We start from the raw sequence: 27,442 nt of genomic DNA on the forward strand, positions 1-27,442 counted from the left end.
TTGATTTCGCTGATCGCTTTTACAACTCCCCCCTCGCTCTCTCTCACACACACACACACACACACACACACACACACACACACACACACACACACACACACACACACACACACACACACACACACACACACACACACACACACACACTTCCCCCCATCTATATCTCTTCCCTCTCCGCGCTGCACTGTCTCTGATCCTGGAAGCTGTGCTTGCAATAGCTCCTCTGCTCAATGTGAACATTGGTCTCCAGCTGTCCTCTCAGCGCTGCTCGCGAGGAGTGGAACAGAAGACGCATCCGTCCCTGTGCCCTCGGCGAGAGAGGGACTGTGTGTGTAAAAAAGAGACGGAGCTGGAGCTTGGAGAGACAGGGAGCGAGAGAGTGAGTGAGCGAAAGAGAGCGAGCGAGAGAGAGAGAGAGAGAGGAAAGGAGGGAGGAGGAGAGGAGGTACCACTGCAGACGCGCAGCCACTGTCACAGCTCCACAGCCAGAGGACAGAGGCAGGAACGGCAGTGAACAGCAGCAGCACCAGAGAGCATGGAGGAGCAAGACTCTATCGTTCACCTGGACCTCTACCCTTCTCACTGACAACCTTCCTCTGGGAATACCCCATGAAGAGTGGAGTTGAGAAGAGAAGAGGAGGGAGATAGAGGACAAGGGGAGGACTCTCTCGATCTGCCCTTCAGGAGAGGAAGCACCAGTCCCTTACTCTAGTGGGACAAATCACACACTATTCTTTTTTTTTTTTTGCCTGTCGGACCTGTGTACGTCTTGGGCTATCTTTAACCTGCGGTCACCTTCTCGACTGTGTGGACTTACGCTGACCCTGGAGAGGACCATGGGGCTAGGGTGGAGGTGGAGGGGTGCAGGAGGGACCCCCAGCATAAGGACAGGGGGAAGCACATTCCTCTGGGTGACAGTACTACTGCTCTGTGGTACCTGGAGGGCTAACACACAGATGGCAGAGAACACCAAGTCTGTGTACTTCTGGGAAACAGGTACTGGACTCCTATTGTACTATGAGAGACTTAGGGACAGATTGGTTGTTGTTTTGTACTGTTTGACTTTAATGGCGATCAGAATAAAGAATCCGCGATATTGAAGTCGAAGCAGAATATTGTGTTTCAAGGAGTATGTTTTCAATAGTCAATGGTGACTATGTATTCAGTATTGAAAAAGCTTGTGGACAAGACCGTCAGCTTGTACACGATATTCTCTGCTCTCATTTCCTCTCTGTGAACCTTTTGAAAAATTAGAGCAGGTCTCAAGGTCCTTAAAACCCCCGTCATCTCATTACCTCATTTTCCCGGTCCCTTACACTAGTCTCACAAGCTGATAGTTTGCACATTGTAACTGAAGTCTAGAAGTCTTGAATAGCAAGCTATCATGGGAGAACGAGGCAGAGAATGATAAAAGAAATCCACAAGAAGTCTATTAGTAAGTGCATTGAATTTGGCACCAAAAGCTGTCTTGATCCATTCTGACAGGATTACTTACATTTCTGTCACTTAGGTGAATTGGTGGTTGGGGTGTGTGTGTGGTTGCATGATAGCTTGATGATTGTATATGTGTTGGAGCACAATAGTAGACAAAAAAAAATGGGGAGTTGATCGCAAACATGAGATGAAATGGGATGGGTGGTTGCAGATTGTTTTCTGATAACCTCTGGTATGAACAAGTGCAATGCATTAGTAATGTACGGCTCCTCTAACATAATTAGAAGATCTGAGCCAGGAATAATCATGCCCAGGGAGACTTGACGCACTTACGTGTGCCTTTAAATATATATGGGCAAATCTCCTTGGCCTTCGTGGTGTTAGTTAACTCTTCGCTTTCTCACCTCCCCCCACCACCTCCCTCCCCCTCATGGGACTAGATGAGGGGTAAATAACCCTCCCCTTCCCAACCCACTGGACAGCTCAGCCCAGCGCCAGTCCTGAATCGATGGGATGTCGTTGTCTCTCGCGCTCCTGCATCTCTAAAGAGGATGTAGCTGAGTAAGGAGATTAAAGGAGTAGGGATTTACTCAAGACGTTTCAGGGAGCAGCCCTGCCCTAAGAAATGGAGCGTCAGGGGCTAGATCTTTCCCAGTGTAGATCATTACGATTACACCACTCTCCCACGCTACACTCACACACCTGCACAAACACAAGAACGCAAACACACACACACACACATTCCTCATACTGCCTATAGCCACATGGGTTTAGGTCTGTGCTGTGATATGTAACCCTCTGTTAGGAGGTTTTCTGTTCTTTCTAACTAAACGAAGACTATTGATTTTAGGATAGAAGTTTTTATTTGTTTTACAATTGTATAATTAAAAAAAAAAATGTATTTTTCTTCTTTGGTTTGGCGATGCCACGGAGCTTGGAGATAACCTACAGTAGAGCAATTTATTTCTGGGATTTCAAGCACTTTTTTATCAAAATGTGACCCTTGTGGCTCAGTTGTTGGAGCACGGTGCTTGCAAGGCCAGGGTTGTGGGTTCAATTCCCACTAGGGGACCAGTATGAAAAATGTATGCATCCACTACTGTTAGTCGTTCTGCATAAGAGTGTCTGCTAAATGACTCAAATGTGATATCTTTGCATACCACTTTTTTTGCATTTCAGCTCTTTTCAAAAATATGATTATGTTTGTGCACATTTCAGTGAGTGCAGTCAGTGGAGGGAATATTCTGGTGACAAATGCTGCTGTGATGTTTGCATAATGATGAGTTACTGAAAGACAGCCCTGTCTTCAAACTATAGGGAATTGGCTCACGTTGCTTTTATTGGCTTCTATGAAAATATGATCTATGTTTAGAGGTGCAGAGAATTCAGGGATATTTCCCTCTGGAAGGTTCTATTTAAATGACAAAGTGAAAACAGGCACTGGCTGCCAACAGTCTTAATAATGATGTTATTGAAGAAGATAAGGTTGATGATGACAATGATGATGAGGTGATGGAGGAGGAGCAACCTGTTGAGAATAAGGTTAATGAAGGCAATTATGATGATGATGATTATATTGATGTGGACAATAATGAGGAGATTGTGAAGGAGTAGGAGGATAATATGGTAAAGTATAGTAGTGTTACAAGCCTTGAAGAGATCCTTGGAGGGTTTATGGCTCTCTATGACACAGTTATTTCTATCCTCTCTATCACTCACTCACTCACTTACACACACACACACACACACACACACACACACACACACACACACACACACACACACACACACACACACACACACACACACACACACACACACACACACACACACACACACACACACACACACACACACACACACACACACACACAGTCACAGAAACACACACAGTGGGTGGAATTCCTTTCGCAGTTTGGTGCTGTGTGCGCTTCATTAGTTTCCGTTAGTGAAGTGGCAGTACTGCTGTAGTCTGGAACTGTCAGGATTGCACCAGCATGTATGCCCATCAGAGGCCAAGGCAATTATCAGTGTGTGTACAGTGTGACTGTGGGTCACGTTCAAGGCCAGAGATCAACCTGGAGTACACACCTCCACAGCAAATGAGGCTTTTGTACTACGCTACCCCACTCCTTGAACTCTCACTCTGACACCATGGGATTTAAATGAGGATACTCCAACTGTCCTGGCTTGTACTGGTATGACACCATCAAACCAACAGTATTTGGTGTGACTCTTCCAATGTGAAGAGATATCTTCATTTGTGACAGCATATCAAATATTCACCAATATAATTTGAATACCACCAATCAATTTGTAATGATGTAGAAATGCAGTTGGCAAATGTCCTGCTGTGTTGTAGGGAAGCATGAATACATTACAAAGGGCTTTACAAAGGGCTCCTGAGTGGCTCAGAGGTCTAAGGCACTGCATCTCTGTGCTAGAGGCATCACTACAGACCCTGGTTTGATCCTGGGCTGTATCACAACTGGCTGTGATTGGGAAAGGGCGGTGCAGAATTAGCCCAGCCGGGTTAGGGGTTAGGGGAGGGTTTGGCCGGGGTAGGCCATCATTGTAAAATAAGAATTTGTTCTTAACTGACTTGCCTAGTTAAATAAAGGTTCAAAAAAACATTGACATTGACAGTAGAGATGTTCATCTGTGTGGTTCAGAACTATTCTCTGTGTTACAGCACAAACCCAGCAGGAGAGCCTGATGCATCTCCAACGTTCCCCTTTGCGTTTCTCCAGGTCCTAATCTGTCATTGGGAAACAGATTATTCAGATTACGTAGGCATCGTCCCTGACTTCTGATCATCCCAATCCCCTTTTACCAGACTGGCTCTCTCTCTCTCTGGCCTACTCATGGTTTACACCACGTTTTCCTCCCCCTAGACCTATTAGCCACCTGAAACGTGCATGGTTATCGCTAATTCTGATGATTGATTTGAACTTCTTTCAGCCAACACCTGTCAGGGCTCCAGTACAGACTAACGCCCCCCCCTCCCCCCGCAACGTCAAACAACAGAGTACATTTGAGTCATCATCTTATAAAGTCATTCTAAAGTCATTCACAACGCTTTATTAACAGGTATAATAGACTACTGAGATGGTATTCAATAACTACGCTGTTAACGGCTAACATGTCCAAGCAGGAGTTCAATGTATTTGGATATGCAGTGATTGCCACGAATTTTGGGTTGACAATTAGGCTATTTTTGTTATATTTGACTGTCAAAATTGGGTTTGTTCAATAGAGATTCATTTGCCTTCGTCTGTATGTGCACTAATATTATATATAGGCCGAATGAAATTGATGCTAATTCACCACCTGAAGAAGTGGAAGCTCAAAACACATTAGCTACACTGAGTGTACAAAACAATAGGAACGCCTGCTCTTTCCATGACATAGACTGACCAGGTCAAACCCATATCCGATATCTTGACTGTAAAACAGTGTGCTTTGAGCTCAGTAATGATCATTGAGAAATAAAAAGCTGAGACCCTCTTTTTAATATGGAAAACAAATTGCTTGCAAAGTTGTCTTTTTTCCCCGCAATTGCATTTTGAAATGTCATACAATCACGAGGGGCACGCGAGGGGGGAGAGAGAGTGTGAGAGGTTCGCTCATTACAGCAGCCGGTGCCAGCGAAACAGGCAGGCACAGCTGCAGGGCAGGCACGTTTATTACAGGAATCGTGAGGATAATGCACTTTACTGTTTAACAAATTCCTGGTTTTAGCCACCTAACAAATAGGATGTTTTGATCGCGGTGACCAGCTAGATGCTAGAATCTGCATCTCACACCAGTGCGTCCAATTTTTAACTCACACAGCCAAGTCAAAGGTTGCAAAATGGAGTCCTGCCTATAGGCCTACAGACGACACACCGTTGGCCCGCCTCGCAACCGCTTGTGTCAATATGTGGGTTTCTAGGAAGGAAATGTAGATGTGCATGTATATCTGTGAATGTTTGTTGACCTTGCAACTCAGAAGACAAATGAACCTAGTAGCCCACTACTCCAATTCTAGTGTTGTGGACATACTGTAGCTACTGTATGTGTAACCATGATGCTGGACTGATGTCATCCCTCAATGAGATGGGCCAGTGTGAAGAGCACTGACAGGCCATTGTTACTGAATACATTTCCACCTAACGACGGCTCCAGCAGTGAGGGATGTCACCCGACCTAGCTGTTAGCGGCTCTCCCAGTCCTAACCACCTGCTATGACAACATACACTATATATACAAAAGTATGTGGACACCCTTTCAAATCAGTGGATTTGGCTATTTCAGCCAGACCTGTTGCTGACAGATATATAAAACCGAGCACACAGCCATGCAATCTCCATAGATAAACATTGGCAGTAGAATGGCCTTACTGAAGAGCTGTGACTTTCAACGTGGCACCGTCATAGGATGCCACCTTTCCAACAAGACAGTTTGTCAAATTTCTTCCCCGGTCAACTGTAAGTGCTGTTATTGTGAAGTGAAAACGTCTAGGAGCAACAACGGCTCAGCGATGTGGTAGGCCACACAAGCTCACAGAACTGAACCGCCGAGTGCTGAAGCGCATAGTGCGTAGAAATTGTCTGTCCTCGGTTGCAACACTCACCACCAAGATTCAAACTGTCTCTGGAACCAACATCAGCACAAGACCTGTTCGTCGGGAGCTTCATGAAATTGGTTTCCATTGACGAGCAGCCGCACACATACCTAAGATCATCATGCACAATGCCAAGCGTCGGCTGGAGTGGTGTAAAGCTCGCCGCCATTGGTAACGCGTTCTCAGGAGTAATGAATCATGCTTCACCTTCTGGCAGTCCAACGGACCAATCTGGGTTTAGCGGGTGCAAGGAGAACTTTACCTGCTTGAATGCATAGTGCCAACTGTAAAGTTTGGTGGAGGATGAATAATGGTCTGGGGCTGTTCTTCATGGTTCGGCCCCTTAGTTCCAGTGAAGGGAAATCTTAACGCTAAAGCATACAATGACACTCTAGACGATTCTGTGCTTCCAACTTTGTGGCAACAGTTTGGGGACGGCTCGTTTGGCGAAGGCCCCCGTGCACAAAGCGAGGTCCATACAGAAATGTTTTGTCGAGATTGGTGTGGAAGAACTTGACTGGCCTGTACAAAGCTCTGACCACAACCCCATCGAACACCTTTGGGACGAATTGGGACACTGACTGCGAGCCATGCCTAATCGCCCAACATCAGTGCCCAACCTCACTAATGCTCTTGTGGCTGACTGGAAGCAAGTCCCCGCAGCAATGTTCCAACATGTAGTGGGAAGCCTCCCCAGAAAAGTGGAGGCTGTTATAGCAGCAATGGGGGGACCGACTGCATATTAATGCCCATGATTTTGGAATGAGGTGTTTGACGAGCAGGTGTCCACATACTTTTGGTCATGTAGTGTAGTACGTATTAGAGTGAACAGCCTGCCTGGAAAGCATATGCGGGAAAAGGTCAGAAGCTCAATACCATAACCTAAGGTCATTATCATGGTCAAACAAGCGCAGCATGTCCCACTCTCCCATACTTCCACTAGACCAGGGTAATTCAAACCCGGGCCAAGATCCATAGAGCAACTGGTGTTCTTCCTTCCTCTCTATTCAGGATCTGACTCAGACCTCGGACTCCAGGAGAGTGGACTATCTGGCCAATCAATTAAGAAATCAATCAGTCAATCAATGAACTGCCAGGAAAAAAAAACAGCAGTACTGAAAAAACATTAAGGCCTGGTTTTTAATAGCCTTGTACTATCATCTGAATGTACAGTGTTAGAGATCGACAAGTGCCTTCTGGCAAGAAACAAGCCCACATCTAGCTGCCTCAGTAAAGATACTGTCTGGAGATATGGCCATGGGGGATATCTCTGGCAACATCCCAATTGAATGTATCCCTACGGAGCCCAGCTTCATTTTAGTGACTGCATTTTAATATGACCTACGTTGACCCTCATTACAATAGTACCTGGGGGCATACCAGCTTCTGTGATAGAATTGGCTGGCCACTCTTTAAGACCCAAAGCAACAGGCTGCATATTTAGCCCATGAATAAATGAAGGTGATTTCCTTGGGAGTTGGAGATAGTGGCACGCAAGTGTTGTTCTTGTATATTCAATTTTTCAGTTTGGATCTAATGGGCGATAACTGAAGCAATAGTGTGTGACCGGTCTCATATCCAGATTGGAAACTGAGCACTCAGCAGCACTGCAGCCCACGGTGTATTTATATTTCTGGAGTGCGGCAACAACAGCAATACAACTTGCACACAGCGTCAGCAGATTTCTGCCTTTGAAAGGGAGAGTGAAACATTTCAAAGTTTCGTATCAAGATGAGTGGTTTGGGGTTGATTTCAAGATCCAAGCTGTTTTGCCCCAGTTGTAACATTTGTAACAGCACCTTTGAACGCTACAGTTATTTCATCACATAGAAACTTGTTTGATGATAGAGATTCATAGAGAACCGGTAGTATACTTTGCACTGTGATCAAAATCTCTTCTTTTGACCCACATTGGGGGGTTATTTTACACCTATATGTTGCATGAGCAAATTAAGCTGTATCCTAAAGCTGTCCAGTCCCACGTAGATGCAGCAGTGTGCAGGCCAGGGAGCACAAGAGTTTGTTTAAAGGTAGACTCAGCGAAATGACGTTGCCACGAGCAGCTCTACATAGATTGTGATGAGCAAGATGCAAAACTTCGCTCTCCCACGGTCACACACAGTATCTGCGCATGTGCACGCGTTCGCTTCGCGGGTTCGCGTCACAGCGTAGTGGCCACGGACCCAAAACAACGGAGAGGTTGAGCCTCGCGCTTCAACGCTCTCAGTTGTTGCGGAAATAGACCCACTATGTTATGTACTTTCTGCATCTACGTCATATCGCTGAGTCTACCTTTAATCTAGAGTTACCACTAAGACCTGATCATTACTGATATAACGATGCAGGCCGGATTACAGATTACACTTTATACCCCAAACTGTATTTATAGTGATTTAAGAGGATTTGCACATTTACACCATATTCTGCAATATTCCAACGGCTCACAACATATGATATTTAAACGGTTGCTAGGTCATAAATGTATTTAATGTGTATTTACTGGTATTTATTACTTTGTATATAGTAGTGTTTGTATGGTGAGAGTAAGCAGATTAATGGTAATATTAGATGATATATTGTGGGATATTATAGAATTCCAATGAAAGTCTATCCCTTGACTGCTGTTTAAGCTCTATCAATTTAAAGGGATGAGTGTATGATTGAATAGACCGACCTATACTTTCCTATTAATCTTCTCAAGTGCCCCCTCAAAGACGAGGAGGGGAGACAGGCGACGAGGGGGACACATCGTGCGGGGACATAGGGTCGTGTCCTCCCAGTACCTTGACAGACAACTACTTCAGCCATACTGGGTCAAAGCAGAAACATGGTGAACTCTTCTCATTCAGTCAGTGGATACGTCGGGGAAACATGCTATTTAGACTCTGGGAGTGGCATTCGAAACAGACTGTCATCTCCTGTGGGAAGCAATAAGGCAGCTTCAGTGGGTTGAGAGGAGAATGGGCTCTCTGAGAGGGAGCAGTGACGTTTCCTTTAGTGAGACGAGTTTCTAGTCCACACAGCTCTGCTCTGCTGATGGTAATAAAGGCATACTGTGGAGAAGTGGAGAAATATCCGTCCATCCACTCATCTATCCGTCCGTCCATTCATCACTCCATCCACCCATCCCTCAGCTCTGCTCAGTTGTATTACTTCAGGATGAGCACGACTTGTGTGTTCATTGTATTGGAATGTTGTGGGAAATGTAGTTTTAGTTCCGTGGTGGGTTCATTGACTGCATCGTACCGCATCACAGGCCCAACGATGTACCGTATTTGATTACGTTTTTATACATTTGTGTTGGTTTCGGTTTTACTTATCTTATTTGTACCATATTACCAATGACGTGATGGAAATGTAATTGAAAATCTATTCTTTGCTAGGCTGCAATGAATATACAAAGTAATGAAGGCCTACTATATTGCACAAGATAATATTTGCTTTCATTATTTCAATGATCCCAGGGTGAATTAATATACTCCGTGTAATCATGTGTAAATACAGATTGATTTAATCTATGGTAGTGGAATCATACACTACAAGCCTCCTGGGTCAGACATTGCATGAGAATGAAGGACTATCTCAGCTGCCACCTGCCGGAATGGAATATGATGATAATATGGTTACCAGTGAGAACCACAGGCATGTATTACACATGTATTATACAATAATTCCACAGTATCTAGTACTGAAGTGTTGCTTTGCATATTGGTTATAAGTGTTGAGGTAGGATGCTGAACTGTCCGTCAAGTGGTTAGCTGACAACTATTGTCAGTTCTCAAGTGCTACTGTAGCTCTAACCGAACCGTAGCAAGCAGATCCCGTATGCTTAAAAAACCCTCTGCATCATACAGTTGAACCCGGCTGGGCCTCTGTTTAGCCACTCTTTAACCTTGTCTTGGTGATATTGGGACATGAATCCCTGGCCAGCTAGCTCTTTTAAGATGGTGTTTGTACAGGAAGAACTGTTGGTGTCTGAGATGTGAGGCTTGAAGGGTCCTTCCCCACGGTACTACCATCTTTAATGTCAATTTCACACATGCACGGGCTAATCACTTGTGACAATCCCTTGGATTAGAGCGAGGACAGCAGATGGCCCCAGGCAGAGCAGAGCAGAGCCATGGCGGGGCAGGGCAGGGCAGGGAAGGGCACACAGGGCCTGGTCAACACACAGGGCTGCTCAGGCTCCCTTGCTAGCTAGATCCCTCCTCTGGCTTCTCCACTCGTTCACTCTAATTCTCTGGTATCCATTCATTTATAAATCTACAGTATCTAAATCTACAGTATCATGGCTGATTCATTGCTCTTTCTTGAGGTTTTTCTCCTCCGTAATCCCTCCATCCATCCATCTATCCATCCATCCGTCCATCCATCCATTCAACTGTCAATGTGTTGGGGAGCTGGCAGCCTTGCCTCTCCACCTCCTCCTCCTCCTCCTCTCCTTTTCCTCTATTAATCCATCCATCCATTCTCTCTGTTTCCACACTCCCTCTTTCCTGGCTCACGTGGGTGTTGGGCATGTGTCCAGGACTCACGCATGGCACTTCACACCAGGTCTCTGGCATTCGCTCAGACACAAGCTCTACCATACGTGCATGTACACGCGCATGCACACACGTGCACTAGCAACTCCACATTCACACCTACAGAGAGATGCGTTCACTGGCTTTTGCGCCTCTAACCCCTTGCTAATAGCTCATGCATGGGTTTTAGGAATGCAGGAAGAGTATTCCTGTAGATCACACTTCCACTTATAGCTCACGACAAACACGTGATAGATTCAGGGTGAGGGATCTGCTATCTTCTGTTCTCTCCCTTTACTTTCTCCCTCTGTTTTTCACGAATATTTCCAGAACATTGTTACAGTAACTTGGTGTAACTAGATTTTTATGGATTTCTTCAAAAGTTGTATGACTGATAAGAGAGTGTTATGAAAAGAGGCTTAGGGCTCAACCAACATTTAAAACAATTATTCCAGTGTCGAAGGGGAACTATCTGTGGGATTAATATGAACTGAAATTATATATCAGATAATCATTTTCAATTATCTTGGTGTATTTCTTTGCTCTTATTTTTCATATTAGAGAAAGCATAACATTGTGATTACACAGTCTAAGCAGCAACGTAATTGTTTGCTTCTCTCAGTCCTATCAAAACATTCACTGTGCTATCAGACCATCTGCAAATTAAACTTTGTCATCTTTTGGCGGTTTGGACAATCGGAACCTGTTAGACTCAGAAATTACAAACAGTTGAAGTCAGAAGTTTACATACACTTAGGTTGGAGTCTTTAAAACTTTTTTAAAATGTTTTTCAACCACTCCACAAATTTCTTGTTAACAAATTATAGTTTTGGCAAGTTGGTTAGGACATCTACTTTGTGCATGACACAAGTCATTTTTCCAACAATTGTTTACAGACAGATTATTTCACTTATAATTCACTGTATCACAATTACAGTGGGTCAGACGTTTACATACACTAAGTTGACTGAGCATTTAATTAACAGCTTGGAAAATTCCAGAAAATGATGTCATGGCTTTTGAAGCTTCTGATAGACTAATTGACATCATTTGAGTCAATTGGAGGTGTACCTGTGGATGTATTTCAAGGCCTACCTTCAAACTCAGTGCCACTTTGCTTGACATCATGGGAAAATCAAAAGAAATCAGCCAAGACCTCAGAAAGAAATGGAGACCTCCACAAGTCTGGTTCATCCTTGGGAGCAATTTCCAAACGCCTGAAGGTACCACGTTCGTCTGTACAAATAATAGTACGCAAGTATAAACACCATGGGACCACGCAGTTGTCATACCGCTCAGGAAGGAGACGCATTCTGTCTCCTAGAGATGAACGTACTTTGATGCAAAAAAGTGCAAATCAATCCCAGAACAACAGCAAAGGTCCTTGTGAAGATGCTGGAGGAAACAGGTACAAAAGTATCTATTTCCACAGTAAAACGCGTCCTATATCGACATAACCTGATAGGCCGCTCAGCAAGAAAGAAGCCACTGCTCCAAAACCGCCATAAAAAGTGTGCAGATTGCAACTGCACATGGGGATAAAGATTGTCATTTTTGGAGAAATGTCCTCTGGTCTGATGAAACAAAAATAGAACTGTTAGGCCATAATGTCCATCGTTATGTTTGAAGGAAAAAGGGGGAGGCTTACAAGCCGAAGAACACCATCCCAACCGTGAAGCATGTTGTGGGGGTGCTTTGCTGCAGGAGGGACTGGTGCACTTCACAAAATAGATGGCATCATGAGGGAGGAAGATTATGCAGATACATTGAAGCAACATCTCAAGACATCAGTCAGGAAGTTAAAGCTTGGTCACAAATGGGTCTTCCAAATGGACAATGACCCCAAGCATACTTCTAAAGTTGTGGGAAAATGGCTTAAGGACAACAAAGTCAAGGTATTGGAGTGGCCATCACAAAGCCCTGACCTCAATCCAATAGAACATTTGTGGGCGAAACTGAAAAAGCGTGTGCGAGCAAGGAGGCCTACAAACCTGACTCAGTTACAACAATTCTGTCAGGAGGAATGGGCCAGAATTCACCCAACGTATTGTCGGAAGCTTGTGGAAGGCTACCTGAAGTGTTTGACCCAAGTTAAACAATTTAAAGGCAATGCTACCAAATACTAATTGAGTGTATGTAAACTTCTGACCCACTGGAAATGTGATGAAAGAAATAAAAGCTGAAATAAATCATTCTCTCTACTATTATTCTGACATTTCACATTCTTAAAATAAAGTGGTGATCCTAACTGACCTAAGACAGGGAATTTATTAGGATTAAATGTCAGGAATTGTGAAAGACTGAGTTTAATGTATTTTGCTATGGTCTGCAGTCGTGGCCAAAAGTTTTGAGAATGACACAAATATTGATTTCCACAAAGTTTGCTGCTTCAGTGTCTTTAGATATTTTTGTCAGATGTTACTATGGAATACTGAAGTATAATTACAAGCATTTCATAAGTGTCAAAGGCTTTTATTGACAATTACATGAAGTTGATGCAAAGAGCCAATATTTGCAGTGTTGACCCTTCTTTTTCAAGACCTCTGCAATCCGCCCTGGCATGCTGTCAGTTAACTTCTGGGCCACATCCTGACTGATGACAGCCCATTCTTGCATAATCAATGCTTGGAGTTTGTCAGAATTTGTAGGTTTTTGTTTGTCCACCCGCCTCTTGAGGATTGACCACAAGTTCTCAATGGGAGTTTCCTGGCCATGGACCCAAAATGTTGATGTTTTATTCCCAGAGCAACTTAGTTATCACTTTTGCATTATGGCAAGGTGCTCCATCATGCTGGAAAAGGCCTTGTTCGTCACCAAACTGTTCATGGATGGTTGGGAGAAGTTGCTCTCGGAGAATGTGTTGGTACCATTCTTTATTCATGGCAGTGTTCTTAGACAAAATTGTGAGTGAGCCCACTCCCTTGGCTGAGAAGCAACTCCACACATGAATGGTCTCAGGATGCTTTACTGTTGGCATGACACAGGACTGATGGTAGCGCTCACCTTGTCTTCTCCGGACAAGCTTTTTTCCGGATGCCCCAAAGTCGGAAAGGGGATTCATCAGAGAAAATGACTTTACCCCAGTCCTCAGCAGTCCAATTCCTGTACCTTTTGCAGAATATCAGTTTGTCCCTGATGTTTTTCCTGGAGAGAAGTGACTTCTTTGCTGCCCTTCTTGACACCAGGCCATCCTCCAAAAGTCTTCGCCTCACTGTGCGTGCAGATGCACTCACACCTGCCTGCTGCCATTCCTGAGCAAGCTCTGTACTGGTGGTGCCCCGATCCCACAGCTGAATCAACTTTAGGAGACGGTCCTGGCGCTTTCTGGACTTTCTTGGGTGCCCTGAAGCCTTCTTCACAACAGTTGAACCGCTCTCCTTGAAGTTCCTGATGATCCGATAAATGGTTGATTTAGGTGCAATCTTTCTGGCAGCAATATCCTTGCCTGTGAAGCCCTTTTTGTGCAAAACAATGATGACGGCACGTGTTTCCTTGCAGGTAACCATGGTTGACAGAGGAAGAACAATGATTCCAAGCATCACCCTCCTTTTGAAGCTTCCAGTCTGTTATTTGAACTCAATCAGCATGACAGAGTGATCTCCAGCCTTGTCCTCATCATCACTCACACCTGTGTTAACGAGAGAATCACTGACATGATGTCAGCTGGTCCTTTTGTGGCAGGGCTGAAATGCAGTGGAAATGTTTTTGGGGGATTCAGTTCATTTTCATGGCAAATAGGGACTTTGCAATTAATTGCAATTCATCTGATCACTCTTCATAACATTCTGGAGTATATGCAAATTGCCATCATACAAACTGAGGCGGCAGACTTTGTGAAAACTAATATTTGTGTCATTCTCAAAACCTTTGGCCACGACTGTATGTAAACCTCCGACTTAAACTGTATTTTACACAAATTACGCACACAAACCAGTGAAACCACAACAATTTGCTATTGACACAATGGAAAACCTTTATCAGAAGGTGTCATTTGTGTTGTCGCTACACAGGCCTCTATGAGAATTCATGAAGCAAACCTGCAGCCAGGCATCACAGGGCACTGTAATTCATCATGGCACATTTGATCTCTCTAGAATCTTTTAAGAAATCCTCTTGAATGTGCCACAGGGTTTTCTCGCTATACTCTCTTCGGTCATATAAGCAGTTTGTCTCACTTGTCTATAGTAAATGATATCTTGTTATTTTGGATATCTGATTTGATTGTTTTGTCCGTTCTACAATGATACAAGTGGCTATTATTGTCAATAATAACATGGACAATGACTAATTTCTAAATAACAGCGACTACAACTAATACCCAGGATGAACACAGTATGATGATGTACGTGCATGTCACGTCCTGACCAGTGAAAAGGATAATTTTGCCATAGTAGAATGGTCAGGGCGTGGCAGGGGGGTTGTTTTGTGTGTTTTGGGGTTGGTTTGTTTCTAGGGGAATTTGTTCTAGTTTTCTGTTTCTATGTTTCATTTTCCATGTGTGGCCGAGTATGGTTTCCAATCAGAGGCAGGTGTCTTCCGTTGTCTCTGATTGCAAGCCATACTTAGGCAGCCTGTTTTTCTTTGGGTTTTGTGGGTGTTTATTTTCCGTTTAGTTATTGTACCTGACGGAACTGTTGAGCGTTTATTATTTTGTTGTTGAAGTGCATTCATTAAAATCCAAAGATGAGCACTATACACACTGTGCCTTGGTCTAATCCTTTCAACGCTTGTGACAGAAACACCCACCATAAGAAGACCAAGCAGCGTGGGAGGAGGTACGTCGAGTCGTGGACCTAGGAAGAAATCCTGGATGGGGCAGGACCGTGGACAAGGCCGGGAGAGTATCGCCGCCCGCCGGAGGAGATAGAGGCAGCGAAGGCGGAACGGCATTACTGGGAGGAACGGCTGGAACGGCAAGAGGAGGCTGAGAGGCAGCCCCCCCCCCCAAAAATTGGGGGGGCATACGGGTAGTTTGGCTAGGTCAGGGGGGAGCCCTGACCTAACTGTCCGGGCGTACAGGAGAGAGCCATGGAGCAAACCGGAGCCAATAAAGGAGTCAAGCGCTGAGTTCGACGCGAGATTCCGTGAAATTGTGCTGGCGGAGAGGGCACTGTGGAGACGGCGTGCAGAGGGGCGAGAAATGCATTACGGGGTGATGCGCACTATCTCCCCCATCTGCACGCACAGTCCGGTGCGGTCGGTACGGGCTCCGCAGCGGTGCCAGGCGAGAGTTGGCCGGCAGCAAGGAAGAAGTGCGCCGGCTCAACGCATCTGCCCGCCAGTGCGTCTCCTCGGCCCAGTTTATCCTACGCCTGCTCTACGCACGGCAGCCCTCATTCCCCAGCAAAGCCCAGTTCACCCTGTGCCAGCTCTCCGCCCGTGCCGGGCTACAGTGACCATCCAGCCAGGACGGGGTGTGCCAGCCCTGAGCTCCAGACCTCCGGTGCGCCTCCACGGCCCAGTGTGCCTTGTGCCTGCTCTGCGTACCCAGTCTCCTGTGCGTCTCCCCAGTCTGGTGAGACCAGTTCCAGCTCCCCGTAGGAAGCCTCCAGTAATGATCAACGGTCCGAAGCCTCCAGCGATAATCCATGGCATGAAGCCTCCAGTGATGATCCATCGCCCGGAGCCTGTAGGAATGATCCATGGCACGAAGCCTCCAGTGATAACCCATGGCCCGGAGCCTCCTGTGATGATCCATGGCGCGGAACCAGTAGTGATGATCCATGGCACGGAGCCTGCAGCGAAGGTCCCCAGTCCGGAACCTACGGAGACGCTCTCCAGTCCGGAGCCTCCAGCGACGCTCTCCAGTCCGGAGCCTCCAGCGACGCTCTCCAGCCCGGGGCCTCTAGCGATGCCCCTCAGCCCAGGGCTTCCAGCGACGCCTCTCAGCCCGGGGCCTCCAGCGACGCCTCTCAGCCCGGGGCCTCCAGCGACGCCTCTCAGCCCGGGGCCTCCAGCGACGGTCTGCAGCCCGGCGTCTTCAGCGACGGTCTGCAGCCCGGAGTCTTCAGAGACGGTCTGCAGCCCAGAGTCTTCAGCGACGGTCTGCAGCCCAGAGCCTTCGGTAATGGTCTGCAGCCCAGAGCCTCCCGCGGTGGTCGGCAGCGCAGAACGGGGGCTACGCCCGGAGCCAGAGCCACCTCCGTAGCTGGAGGATTGGCGGAAGGGGTGGGTGTAGCACAGGAACCGTCGTAGATGGTGGCCACCCTCCCTTCCCTCCCTTTAGGTTTGGGGTTGTTTTTGTGGGTTTTTTGTTTGGGGTGCAGTCGGGGTCTGCACCTTCGGGGAGGGGGGTACTGTCACGTCCTGACCAGTGAAAAGGGTCATTTTGCCATAGTAGAATGGTCAGGGCGTGGCAGGGGGGTTGTTTTGTGTGTTTTGGGGTTGGTTTGTTTCTAGGGGAATTTGTTCTAGTTTTCTGTTTCTATGTTTCATTTTCCATGTGTGGCCGAGTATGGTTTCCAATCAGAGGCAGGTGTCTTTCGTTGTCTCTGATTGGAAGCCATACTTAGGCAGCCTGTTTTTCTTTGGGTTTTGTGGGTGTTTATTTTCCGTTAAGTTATTGTACCTGACGGAGCTGTTGGTCATTTGTTATTTTGTAAAGTGTTTCTCATTAAAGATTCAAGATGAGCACTCAACACGCTGTGCCTTGGTCTAATCCTTTCGACGCTTGTGACAGTGCATGTCATAGAGACCAAGATAATGAGGGATGACATGAGTTGGTGCTGACCTCTGTGATGACATTTGTCACGGAGACATGGACCAAACACGACTGATTACAAGGGTGAGGCCTGTTTTTATCCATGGCTCTATCCACTAATGTACTGGCTATTAAACCATCTGTATCTGTCATATGTCTCCAGTGAGCATCACCATTGCAATTACATTCCATTCATCACCTCTGAACTCTCAGCTGGTTGGTTATTAGAGATTTCAAACAATACTGGACTGTTTGAAATTTATTTGAACTACAAATCTTGCGTCTTTCACCATGCCTCCGTCTGTGCCTTCATCTGGGCTCAGAAATAAAACAGCCCGAGCCCTCTGTACCTGAAACCTCCCTCCATTTCTATATGTCATAATAATCCTAATCAAGTGCTGGCTCTACGAATCCACATTCAGTCCTCCCACTCCATTCCCATCTCTCCCTGTCTTCATCTCTCTTGGTTGGTGGATCTGTGGCGGACGGCAAGGCTGAGTGGCTGGGCTTTAATGAAGATTGTGTTTTTCCAGAGAGGGGCCGGTGGGATTACACAGCTGTCACAGCTGTCAGTCATTCCTCCACCCCTTCTGGAGCTGCTAGAAAGCTGTAGCCATGACAACAGTGATATGACGACGGCTTTATGTGATGACGTAAACCCCTCGCACCTGTATCTGTTTAATTCTGGCTCCCTGTTGTAGAGTGGTAGTGCAGACCCAAAGTTTAGACTGCTTCATGGCAAGAGAGAGAGTCGAGAGCTTGGCTCTAAGGTTCTATCTGTAAAAAGATGTTTCTGAGATAATTGGCTTTAAATTTCCGAAGCCTCATTCACTTGAATGGTGTCAGCAATTTTTATATTGTATTCTTTTCTACTCAACAACATGAATTAGAGTACTTATAATACTATATAGGTAGAGAACATTGAACAGAACAAGGCTATGTCAATAAATCAATTTTGACAAAAATGCTGTAGTTTAACTTTTTTCAAATCTGTTATTTAATAGAAAGTGATAGCTTTACCGCAGTAGAAAACAAAGTATCATGAGCAAGATTATTTAAAATAAGCGGTAGTGACAATAACAGTGCAAAACAATCAACACAGCAACAAAAGAAATACTTAAAAGGGAAGAGCTGTTTCTTCTCTGCCCTTCTTCAGTTTAACAGAACACAGACAGGTTTGTGTGTGTGCTCGAGCGTGTGTGTGTGTGTGCCTGCGTGCGTGCATGAGTATGTGCATGCATTTGTGTGTGTGTGTGTACGTGCGACCGCATTGCATTATATATGTGTGCAAAATCTAGGTCAGTCCTGCTGCTGTTGTACCCTACTGGTGAACCCTCGGGTGAGACTATTGCAGATCTGAAGGGGCTGGGGGGGGGGGGTATGTATGCTTGTCTGTGTACAGTGTGGGGTTATTACATGCGGACACATCCTTTCATCTATCCCCCACCGCCGCCACCATTAAAAATAGATGTTTCCCACTGATAACACATCTAAATCACTGTAAGAAGGCACTGGATCAGCACTATAGCGCTATTGCACTCCATTAAAGAAAGTCTGGTTTGGATAAAATCTTACCCTGGCCAATGGCAATTTTCAGAGGATTAATATCATTGAAGCCCTCTCTTCCATGCTCAGGGCCTCTCTGGTTGACTGCCCGAACCCTAGTGTGAAGCACTTTGGCCCGAGGACCCCACTGCATCTGGTATTTACATGATCACAGACTGGAGAGGAGACACCATGTGGGGGAGAGAGAAGAGAGGGGTGGAGAGACAGGGTGAGAGTGGAGAGAGATGGAGGGAAGGAAACAAGAGAGAGGTGGATGAAAAAGGAGATACAGTATGCAGAGAAACACTGTAAAAAATGGATCAACCTAAAAAAAAGACTTCCTGGTTACAAGTAAATAAGTTAGGTTTTCTCAATTGAAAATACTACATTTGTTGAGACCGAATACTGTATGTGATTCAATGCCAACTGTTTTATTTTATTATTACCGAAGTATATCTCAAGTTGCAACCTATTTCTTTCAACACTTACTTTTCCCCTTTGTTTAAACCTAATAAATAACTAAATTACATAAATAAAACCCATTTTTTTATCTTGTTCCAAGTTCACTTTTTAGTTTAGAATAAGCTATCCAAATGTCCTCAATTGGGTTACAAGCAATTAAATAAATTCCCTATCAAACAAGAAATTAAGTTTGTTCAATAAATATAAATAATATTTCCATATTCTTTACACAAGACTGTCACATTTAGCTGCAACAAGATCCTAACCAAACATTTCCTACCTTCTCTTTAGTATCACGTGCACCTCTATTTCTTTTGGAAAAGTTTCATTGTTGCATTTCCTTTAAAAACAGCTCATATGTTTGTACATCATTTTATACACATAAAAACTGCATAAAAGCATAAAAACAGCATTTGAATATTACATTTAAATTTGTTAAAAAGTACATGTTGTTAAAAACAATAGGATAAAAGTACTTTTTCTTGTAAAAAAAACCCCCATCAAATCCTGTAAAAACTATTTCAAAGGTGTACAAATGATTTAACAAAGGTAAAACATTTTTAAGACATGAAAAACATGTTAAAAAGTCACTTTTTTAAAAGGCTGTCTTTGGTCCTTCGTACAGGAATGGGGTGAGTCCTTATCAAGCTCACCTCCTCCTGCTCCTCTGAATCAATTACCGTTCTGTCCGTCGGGGCCCAGAGGAGATCCCTCCCCTAGGTGCAACGCCCTAGGCGCCGCAGCGCTGTCAGGCCGTGGGTGTTGTGGGGGACCCATCGCACTTACGCAATTATCATTACAGATGCTGACAAGGTAGAATGAAGAGGAATACAATATACTAAATGAACTGGAATTACATTTACCCTCACGGGTGGGCAAAAAGAACAAACTGAAAGCCACACCCCCAATATGCCACGCCTCAAACTCTTCTGATAGGCTGCCACCGCTACATTGTCCCACCGCTGTTAGAACCTTTATTCAATTTTAAAAAATCACATTAATCTGTCGAATTAGTTGTTTGATTTCAGACAAATTTAATAGAATAGGTGGAACAAACTAAAGCGTCATTTTCAAATCATTCCAATCAGTAAAAGCACTTCAGATGAACAGCAGCGTCGTCCCATTTTTTACAGTGTGAAAGATGGACAAAGCTGTTGCTAAAGAGGAAACCAGGAGAGAGAAAGGATTTTTTTTTGTATTATTGTTGTTAGTATTTTTTCATTAAAAAAAATAAATAAAATGTGATTAGGTATTTTAGGTATTTTCTTAAAATGGCATTGTTGGTCAAGGGCTTGTAAGTAAGCATTTCACTGTAAGGTCTACACCTGTTGTATTCGGTGCATGTGACAAATGCAATTTGATTTGATTTGATTTGAAAGAGGGAGGAGGAGAAAGAGAACAAGTAGGGGAGAGGGAAGAGAGAGAGGCTATCCCCAGTGGCATCAATTCCCTTCAACTGCGCCACTATCTCTATGAAATGAATTGGTTATCATCAAAGGCTTAAGTCTATTGCAAGGGAACAGCCTGTATTAACCTTTAAGGGTGCATGACATTATAATACTCAGTTGTCTGAGTGGATTTCACATGCCCCTCACGTACGATCTATCTCGTCTGGGGTACCTTTGTTTTTAGAGTGAAAAAGAGAAAGAGAGCGAAAGTAGCAGACAGCGGGAGAGAGAAGGATAGAAGGACAGAGAAAGAGAGAGTCAGGGAGAAAGATGGAGAGACTGCAGAGAGAAAGAGAAACGAGAGTGACAGACATTCAGATAGAGAGAGAGGAGAGAGAAGATAGTAAGAGAACGAGAGAGAAAGAAGAACAGAGAAGTAGCTACAGAAGACCCTTGTGAAAACGGATGCAGAATCTCAGGATGGAATAATGTGGCTTCTTAAGTCCAGGCTGTTGCCAAATCCGAAGATTGATTAAGTCAGAGATTCCCTCTTTATTACCTCAGTGGCTGGGTATTGCTACACGACTTTGGCTTCGAAAGTGATGTGCGCTGTTCAATTTCAGATGGCATTTATTTCCATCCATCAAAATAAATGTATTCTCAAATGTAGCTTATATACCAATGTGTTTCGGCCTTGTTGTGAAAACCAGGTGACTTACTTTACCAGTCCATCTTATGTTCCTACTTCCTAAGAGAGGATTGTATTTTAAAGTGTATATTAAACAAGTCTCTAAACTCAAACTACTTTTCTACATTGTAGCAAAATACACTTGTAGCAACTTCAACATCCAGCACACTATCTCTCTTATCGTTTCTAGAAAATTGCATTATTTTATGTTCCTCAAATCATCTATCAAAGAATTGCCATGGGAGAATCATTCTTCTCTCATCCTTACATTTCGCCAAACCTCTCCCATCTTTCTTTGAAACGTGGGGGGTATGGCAGAGTAGCGTTTCATTCCCAGGAAATGCAGTATTAAAGAACACGGACCTTGGCTGGTATTGCGATTCTTTGATCTGTCCACCTACTGGGGTCTCTTTGAACACTTCTCTTTGGATTAAAGTCATCTGACCCTGGAAAGGCGAAGCTAAGGATCACAGCTACAAATTAAGAGACTGTCTTTACCAGATGACTCCCTCAGACCCTTTTTTACAGAGTTCGACTTCGGCCCATCAGAACATGTCTTCACTTTAGTTTTATCCACTCAGTCGCTTAAATTTCAATCTGATCTATTGGATTGTCTCGTAGTGGTTACATTTCTGAGCCCCAACACGATCTTATATCCTTTCGTATACTCGTATACTCGAATAGTAATAGAGTGAAATGCAGGAATACCATCCAAATGAATAAACCATGAAGTAGGGCAGCGATCATCAACTACTGTAGATTAAAAAAAATATTGAGTGGATGGTCAGGGGGCCGGAACCTAATGACAAATCATTTGTAGACTGCAAGCCCAGACAGATAGAATATTTGACTAAAACATAATAATTTCAAACCTTGCTCGGAGTTGTACACCATCACATATATCTCATTATTATGCGTGAAATATTTTGGAACAGATTTAGAAAATGTAAATCACTTGAAGCTGTTTTTTTTTTTTACAGTATTTTATTTCCAAAAAATTTTTTAAAAAAAAATAACATTTTGTTTCTTTTTTTGCTCAGAAAACGTCATAAAATACGACATGTTTTGGGAGGAAAAAAATCCCATGTAGCCTTCAACATCTGGCTTGCAACAACATTACCCTGCAATATTCCCAAATCACACTCACAGTTGTCACACTGAATGTCTTCAGTGTCACTCAGAAACACACACACAAACACACACACAATCCCCCCAAACACACACACACTTACTGGAAACAGAAATGCTTCCGTCGTCATATTTACTCTCCCCCTCTTCTCCACCCATGCCCCCTAACACTAACAGATGGAACCATGAGGCAGCATGTAGAGGGGGATCTGTGTCTGTATGTCTGTCAGTCTGTCTGGGTACAGTACCACCATGTCCATGCTGTTCTTGCCCCCTTTCTGTGTGCCACCATCCTGCCTACCTGGCAGCTCTCCACCCCCTCTGCCCTCCTGTCCCATTCTATGTTGATTACCACTGTAATCCATATTTAATGGATTTACCACTCTCTCTCCACCCATCCTGATGCCCTGCCACCGCAACATGATTAAACCTTCAACTGTGGAAAGTTCCAGATGTTGTGACAGGGAAAGGTGCCTATGTTTGACGAGATGAGTCCCGGCATTTCTGGCTGCGTTTGTATTGCCCTTGGGGTTCGTGTTCTATCCCAGATACACGAAAGCTATTAGTTGATGTGTGTTTAGTATGATTGTGTTGTCTTAACTCGTATGGAATCTAAATACGCAGTTTGTGGGTTGTCACTGAGCTGAGAAATACTGTGAGTGGATGGAGGAAGAGGGATATGTATGTAAGTATGATGATGATGGCGTATCAAGCTGCAGATGCAAAGCAGACTCCGTTGATCAATGAATAAAAGAAGCAACTATGGAGGGCACACATAAATAAACCCCTCATCTGGGCACGTGTGTGTGTGTGTGTGTGTGTGTGTGTGTGTGTGTGTGTGTGTGTGTGTGTGTGTGTGTGTGTTCTAAGACAGAAGCCCCCCCCCTCTCCCCTCTCCTCTCATGTTAACCTCGCTCAGCACAGCGGTGGAATCAAAGAGCAGAAACAGAGAGGTTTTCTCATTCATCTCCTCGCCTGCAGATTGAGGGTGGCAGCCTTTATTGCACCCGACCCCTGGTGTGATCACAGCGAAGAGTGTGTGCCACCTGCGAGGTGTGTGCGTGTGCCTCACTTCAGGCCTCCCGCTCCACAAGGAAACACCAGCAAAAGCTGCAGTCTCTACCTGCAATCCCGCAAAGACATCACCAAAGAGCGAGCCGAGAATGGAGCATCTTATGCTGTGACTCGATGAAGCTGGTGTTTTTCTAACGTGTGGAGCTGGAACAGATGTGAGGAACTGTGGGTGGTTTATTTGTGGCTAATGAGTTTCTCTCTCATCTAGCTTTCCGTTGCTTCATAGAGGATTCAGTGCTCGGATAAATATCAGGAATGCATGGAATATGGAAGATGCTCATGGTCTATAAATACAACCCCAACGTGTGTTTCTTTTAGATCTAGTCTGGATCTCAATCAAAAGCAAAAGGTTCGTTGTAAAAGATGTTCTCAAATCATTTTCAAAGCAACATGAATTCAGATGTATTTCTCATTTCGGAAGTTTGTGGTCCAGGTCCTGGACACTGTACAGGTTTAGCCATGTGGATTTACTGGCAAGCAGGCACAGCCCTCATACAGTTTCATCATTCCTATGGTTCACTAAACATCCTTCTAGTAGATTGGCTCATGTGTTGGTGTATGCTGATTTATGCTACTGTTCTGGTGTACAAACAGACCTCTCAATTATTTACCCCCCCCCCCCCCATTTGGTACGTTTTCCCTAATGAATTCTTTGGGGATCTCTTTTAGGACCTCTCTCAAGCGATATGATTGTGCAAGATGTACTGGCCACAGGCCAATCTTTCAGAGGGCCCTTGATTTGTACAGTTTAGTATCAATAATTGATATTGATTCCTTACATTGGCTCTTTGAAAATACAGGGTAGAGAGCTGCACAGCTGGCAGGGGCAAACAGAGTGTATGAACTCCAAATGGTACTGCATACATCCACCAATGCAGTGTATGTAAAATATGTGTGGCTTTTGTCAAGCTTGTGTCTTTCGAAACTGACACATTGAATGCTATTGATATCAATATCATTCAATCTGTTCACACTGCTGCCATCTAGAAAGCGAAGAAAGTAAAGGTGCATCTAAGCTGGTCCCGAGAGACTGAAAAACAGCTTCTATCTCCAGGCCATCAGACTTTTAAATAGTCACCATTAGCCGGCCTGTGACCAGTATCCTGCCCTTGAACCTACGTCACTGTTACTAACCAGCTACCACTCGATACTGAACCCTGTGCCTTAGAGGCTGCTGCCTTATGTACATAGTCATTGAACACTGGTCACTTTAATAATATTTAAATACTGTTTTAAACACTTCGTATGTACACTGAGTGTACAAAACATTAAGAACACCTGCTCTTTCCATGACATAGACTGAACAGGTGAATCCAGGTGGAAGCTATGATCCCTTAATGATGTAATTTGTTAAATCCACTTCAATCAGTGTAGATGAAGGGGAGGAGACAGGTTAAAGAAGGATGTTTAAGCCTTGAGACAATTGAGACATGGATTGAGCATGAGTTCAGATTATTTTGGGCCCAGTAGAAATGAATGGTAAATAATGTATTGTGTCATTTTGGAGTCACTTTTATTGTAAATAAGAATAGAATGTTTCTAAATACATCAATGTGGATGCTACCATGATTACGGACAGTCCTGAATGAATCGTGAATAATGATGAGTGAGAAAGTTACAGACACACAAATATCATATCCGCCAAGACATGGTAACCTCTCACCATTACAATAACAGGGAGGTTAGCATTTTGTGTGTGTGGGGGGGGGGGTGATATTTGTGCGTCTGTAACTTTCTCATTGATCGTTATTCACGATTCATTCAATTCATTCAGCATTATCCGTAAGCATGGTAGCATCTACATTAATGTAGACGTGTTTAGAAGCATGGTATATTCTTATTTACAATAAAAGTGACTCCAAAATGACACAATACATTATTTACCATTCATTTCTAAATAATCTGAAACACAACCAAAACAAACAGCAAATGTATCCAACAAGTTTGTAGAGTCACAAGCTTGATGTAATCATTGTGTGCTAGGAATATGGGACCAAATACTTCACTTTTGAACTACTTTAATACACATACAGTATAAGTGAATTTGTCCTAATACTTTTGGTCCCCTAAAATGAGGGGACTACACTATCTACAAAAAGTGCTGTAATTTCTAAATGGTTCAACCGATATGGATGAAGATACCCTCAAATTAAAGCTGACAGTCTGCACTCTAACCTCATAATTATTGTATCATTTCAAATCCAAAGTGCTGGAGTACAGAGCCAAAACCAAAAAAACACTGTCACTGTCCCAATGCTTTTGGAGCTCAATGTATATTTCTTATCCGGACTCTGACAGTGCTCGTTCTAATATTTCTATATTTCTTAATTCCTCTCTTTTTATATTTTGTAGTAGCGTGTATTGTTTTGTATTTCTAGGTATTACTGCACTGTTGGAGCTAGGAACATAGGCCTTTCGCTGCACCTGCGATAACATCTGCACAATATGTCTACACAACCAATAACATTTGATTTGATTTGATATGGGACATACAGTATGGCTATACTGGTAAATAACCATATGGACAAAATCATCAAATGCTGTGCAATGTTTGAAAACCAACGCCTTCGAGAACATCTAATTTGAGACCTTTACACCAAAGAGAAGCGAGAAATGACGAGATCCGTGTCGGTTCCGTGACCACCATTAATATCCTAGCAACCGTGTCCCAGAGGTACCATAATCTCCCCATCTGGCCAATTAACAGAGGGAGGAGCTGTCAGGGGAACATGGAGGGGAGAAACGAAGGGGATTGGAGCATTAGCACTGTGGATGGAAATGCTTGAGATTGGGATCACAGTTCTCTCCCCTCCACTTGACACGGGGGCTATTTCTGTGGCTCCAGGTTAACACTTTTTTCCCTGCCTCATGATTTCATTAGGCGCAACGCCACTCGTCACTCCGGTGTAGCGCGGATACCAACTGGGCTCGTGTTCCTGTAATAGCGACATGGGGATGGAAAAGGCTATGAAATTGCATTCAGTGAGCTTACCTCTGGTGTCTAATTAAACCAAGAGCTGAAGCAGAAACTTTACGTGATAAATACATTGGTTTCGTGAGAACAGAGTACAGTTCTTTCTGAGGAAGTTGATATTTCTTGTAGAGAATGATGTTCTCTTTTGTCTTCTACTCATGGCAGGATCATTAGGCAATATGCTGCTGGATCAAGTTCACTCTCTTGAAAAATACCTTTATCTCTTTTAAACAATTTGACAGTTTTCCAGCAGTTCTTTGGAGAGTATGATAGAATGTCAATGCAGTACACCCGATACTTCTTTTCTCTCCATTTTATCATCAAAGATGCCATAGCCTGAACAGCATTCATGTTCACTGGCATAGCTTGCTGCAGAGTCCCTGATTAATAATTCAAAGCATTTGTTCTTAGTTACAGAGTTGACATTGAGATGATTACCGCATCCTACTCTTGCTGTATTTGTCCTTTCCTCCGCATCTATGCAGGAAATATCACTTCATGCAAAAAAACATTATCTAAAGCAACACGTACACACACAGTATGCTCATGCAACACGTGAAGAAGATATTCTGGTTTTATCATAACCTTTCGGAGTATTAATTCAAATCAAATGATGCAGTTTTTAAATAAATATAATACTGTCGGACAGTTCTCAGTCTTTGTTTTAAGCCTTTTTAAGTGGTTGAGCTCTTGCACAAGCACACAAGTTCTTTCTCGTGTTCCAGGGTGGGATATTTGAAGCTGAATGAATGCTTGTGAGAATTTATGAGCCTCTCTGATGTTGACATGCTCTCTTTCTCTACGTGTCAATGAAACGGCTCAAATTAGAGGGAGAGAGAACCTCGGGTCCTCCGGGAACGGGACCTGTCAATCATTAATGTTATTCTTAGCATCAGAGCAATGTCTGGATGGGTGAGAAT

The 27,442-nt window shown here is 44.0% G+C and overlaps 1 protein-coding gene across 1 annotated transcript in view; it reads left to right on the plus strand.

Annotated features, from left to right (window-relative positions):
- Window positions 1-204: 204 nt before the first annotated feature.
- LOC106605193 (thrombospondin type-1 domain-containing protein 7A) overlaps window positions 205-27,442 on the plus strand; it is a 99,303-nt gene continuing 72,065 nt past the window's right edge. The window contains exon 1 of the mRNA XM_045718411.1: window positions 205-996. Within this exon, the coding sequence (XP_045574367.1) occupies window positions 837-996 (160 nt within the window). The 5' untranslated portion in view covers window positions 205-836. The remainder of the gene's footprint in view (window positions 997-27,442) is intronic.

The sequence above is a fragment of the Salmo salar genome, chromosome ssa05 (genome assembly GCF_905237065.1).
Source record: "Salmo salar chromosome ssa05, Ssal_v3.1, whole genome shotgun sequence".
Classification (NCBI taxonomy): Eukaryota; Metazoa; Chordata; class Actinopteri; order Salmoniformes; family Salmonidae; genus Salmo; species Salmo salar.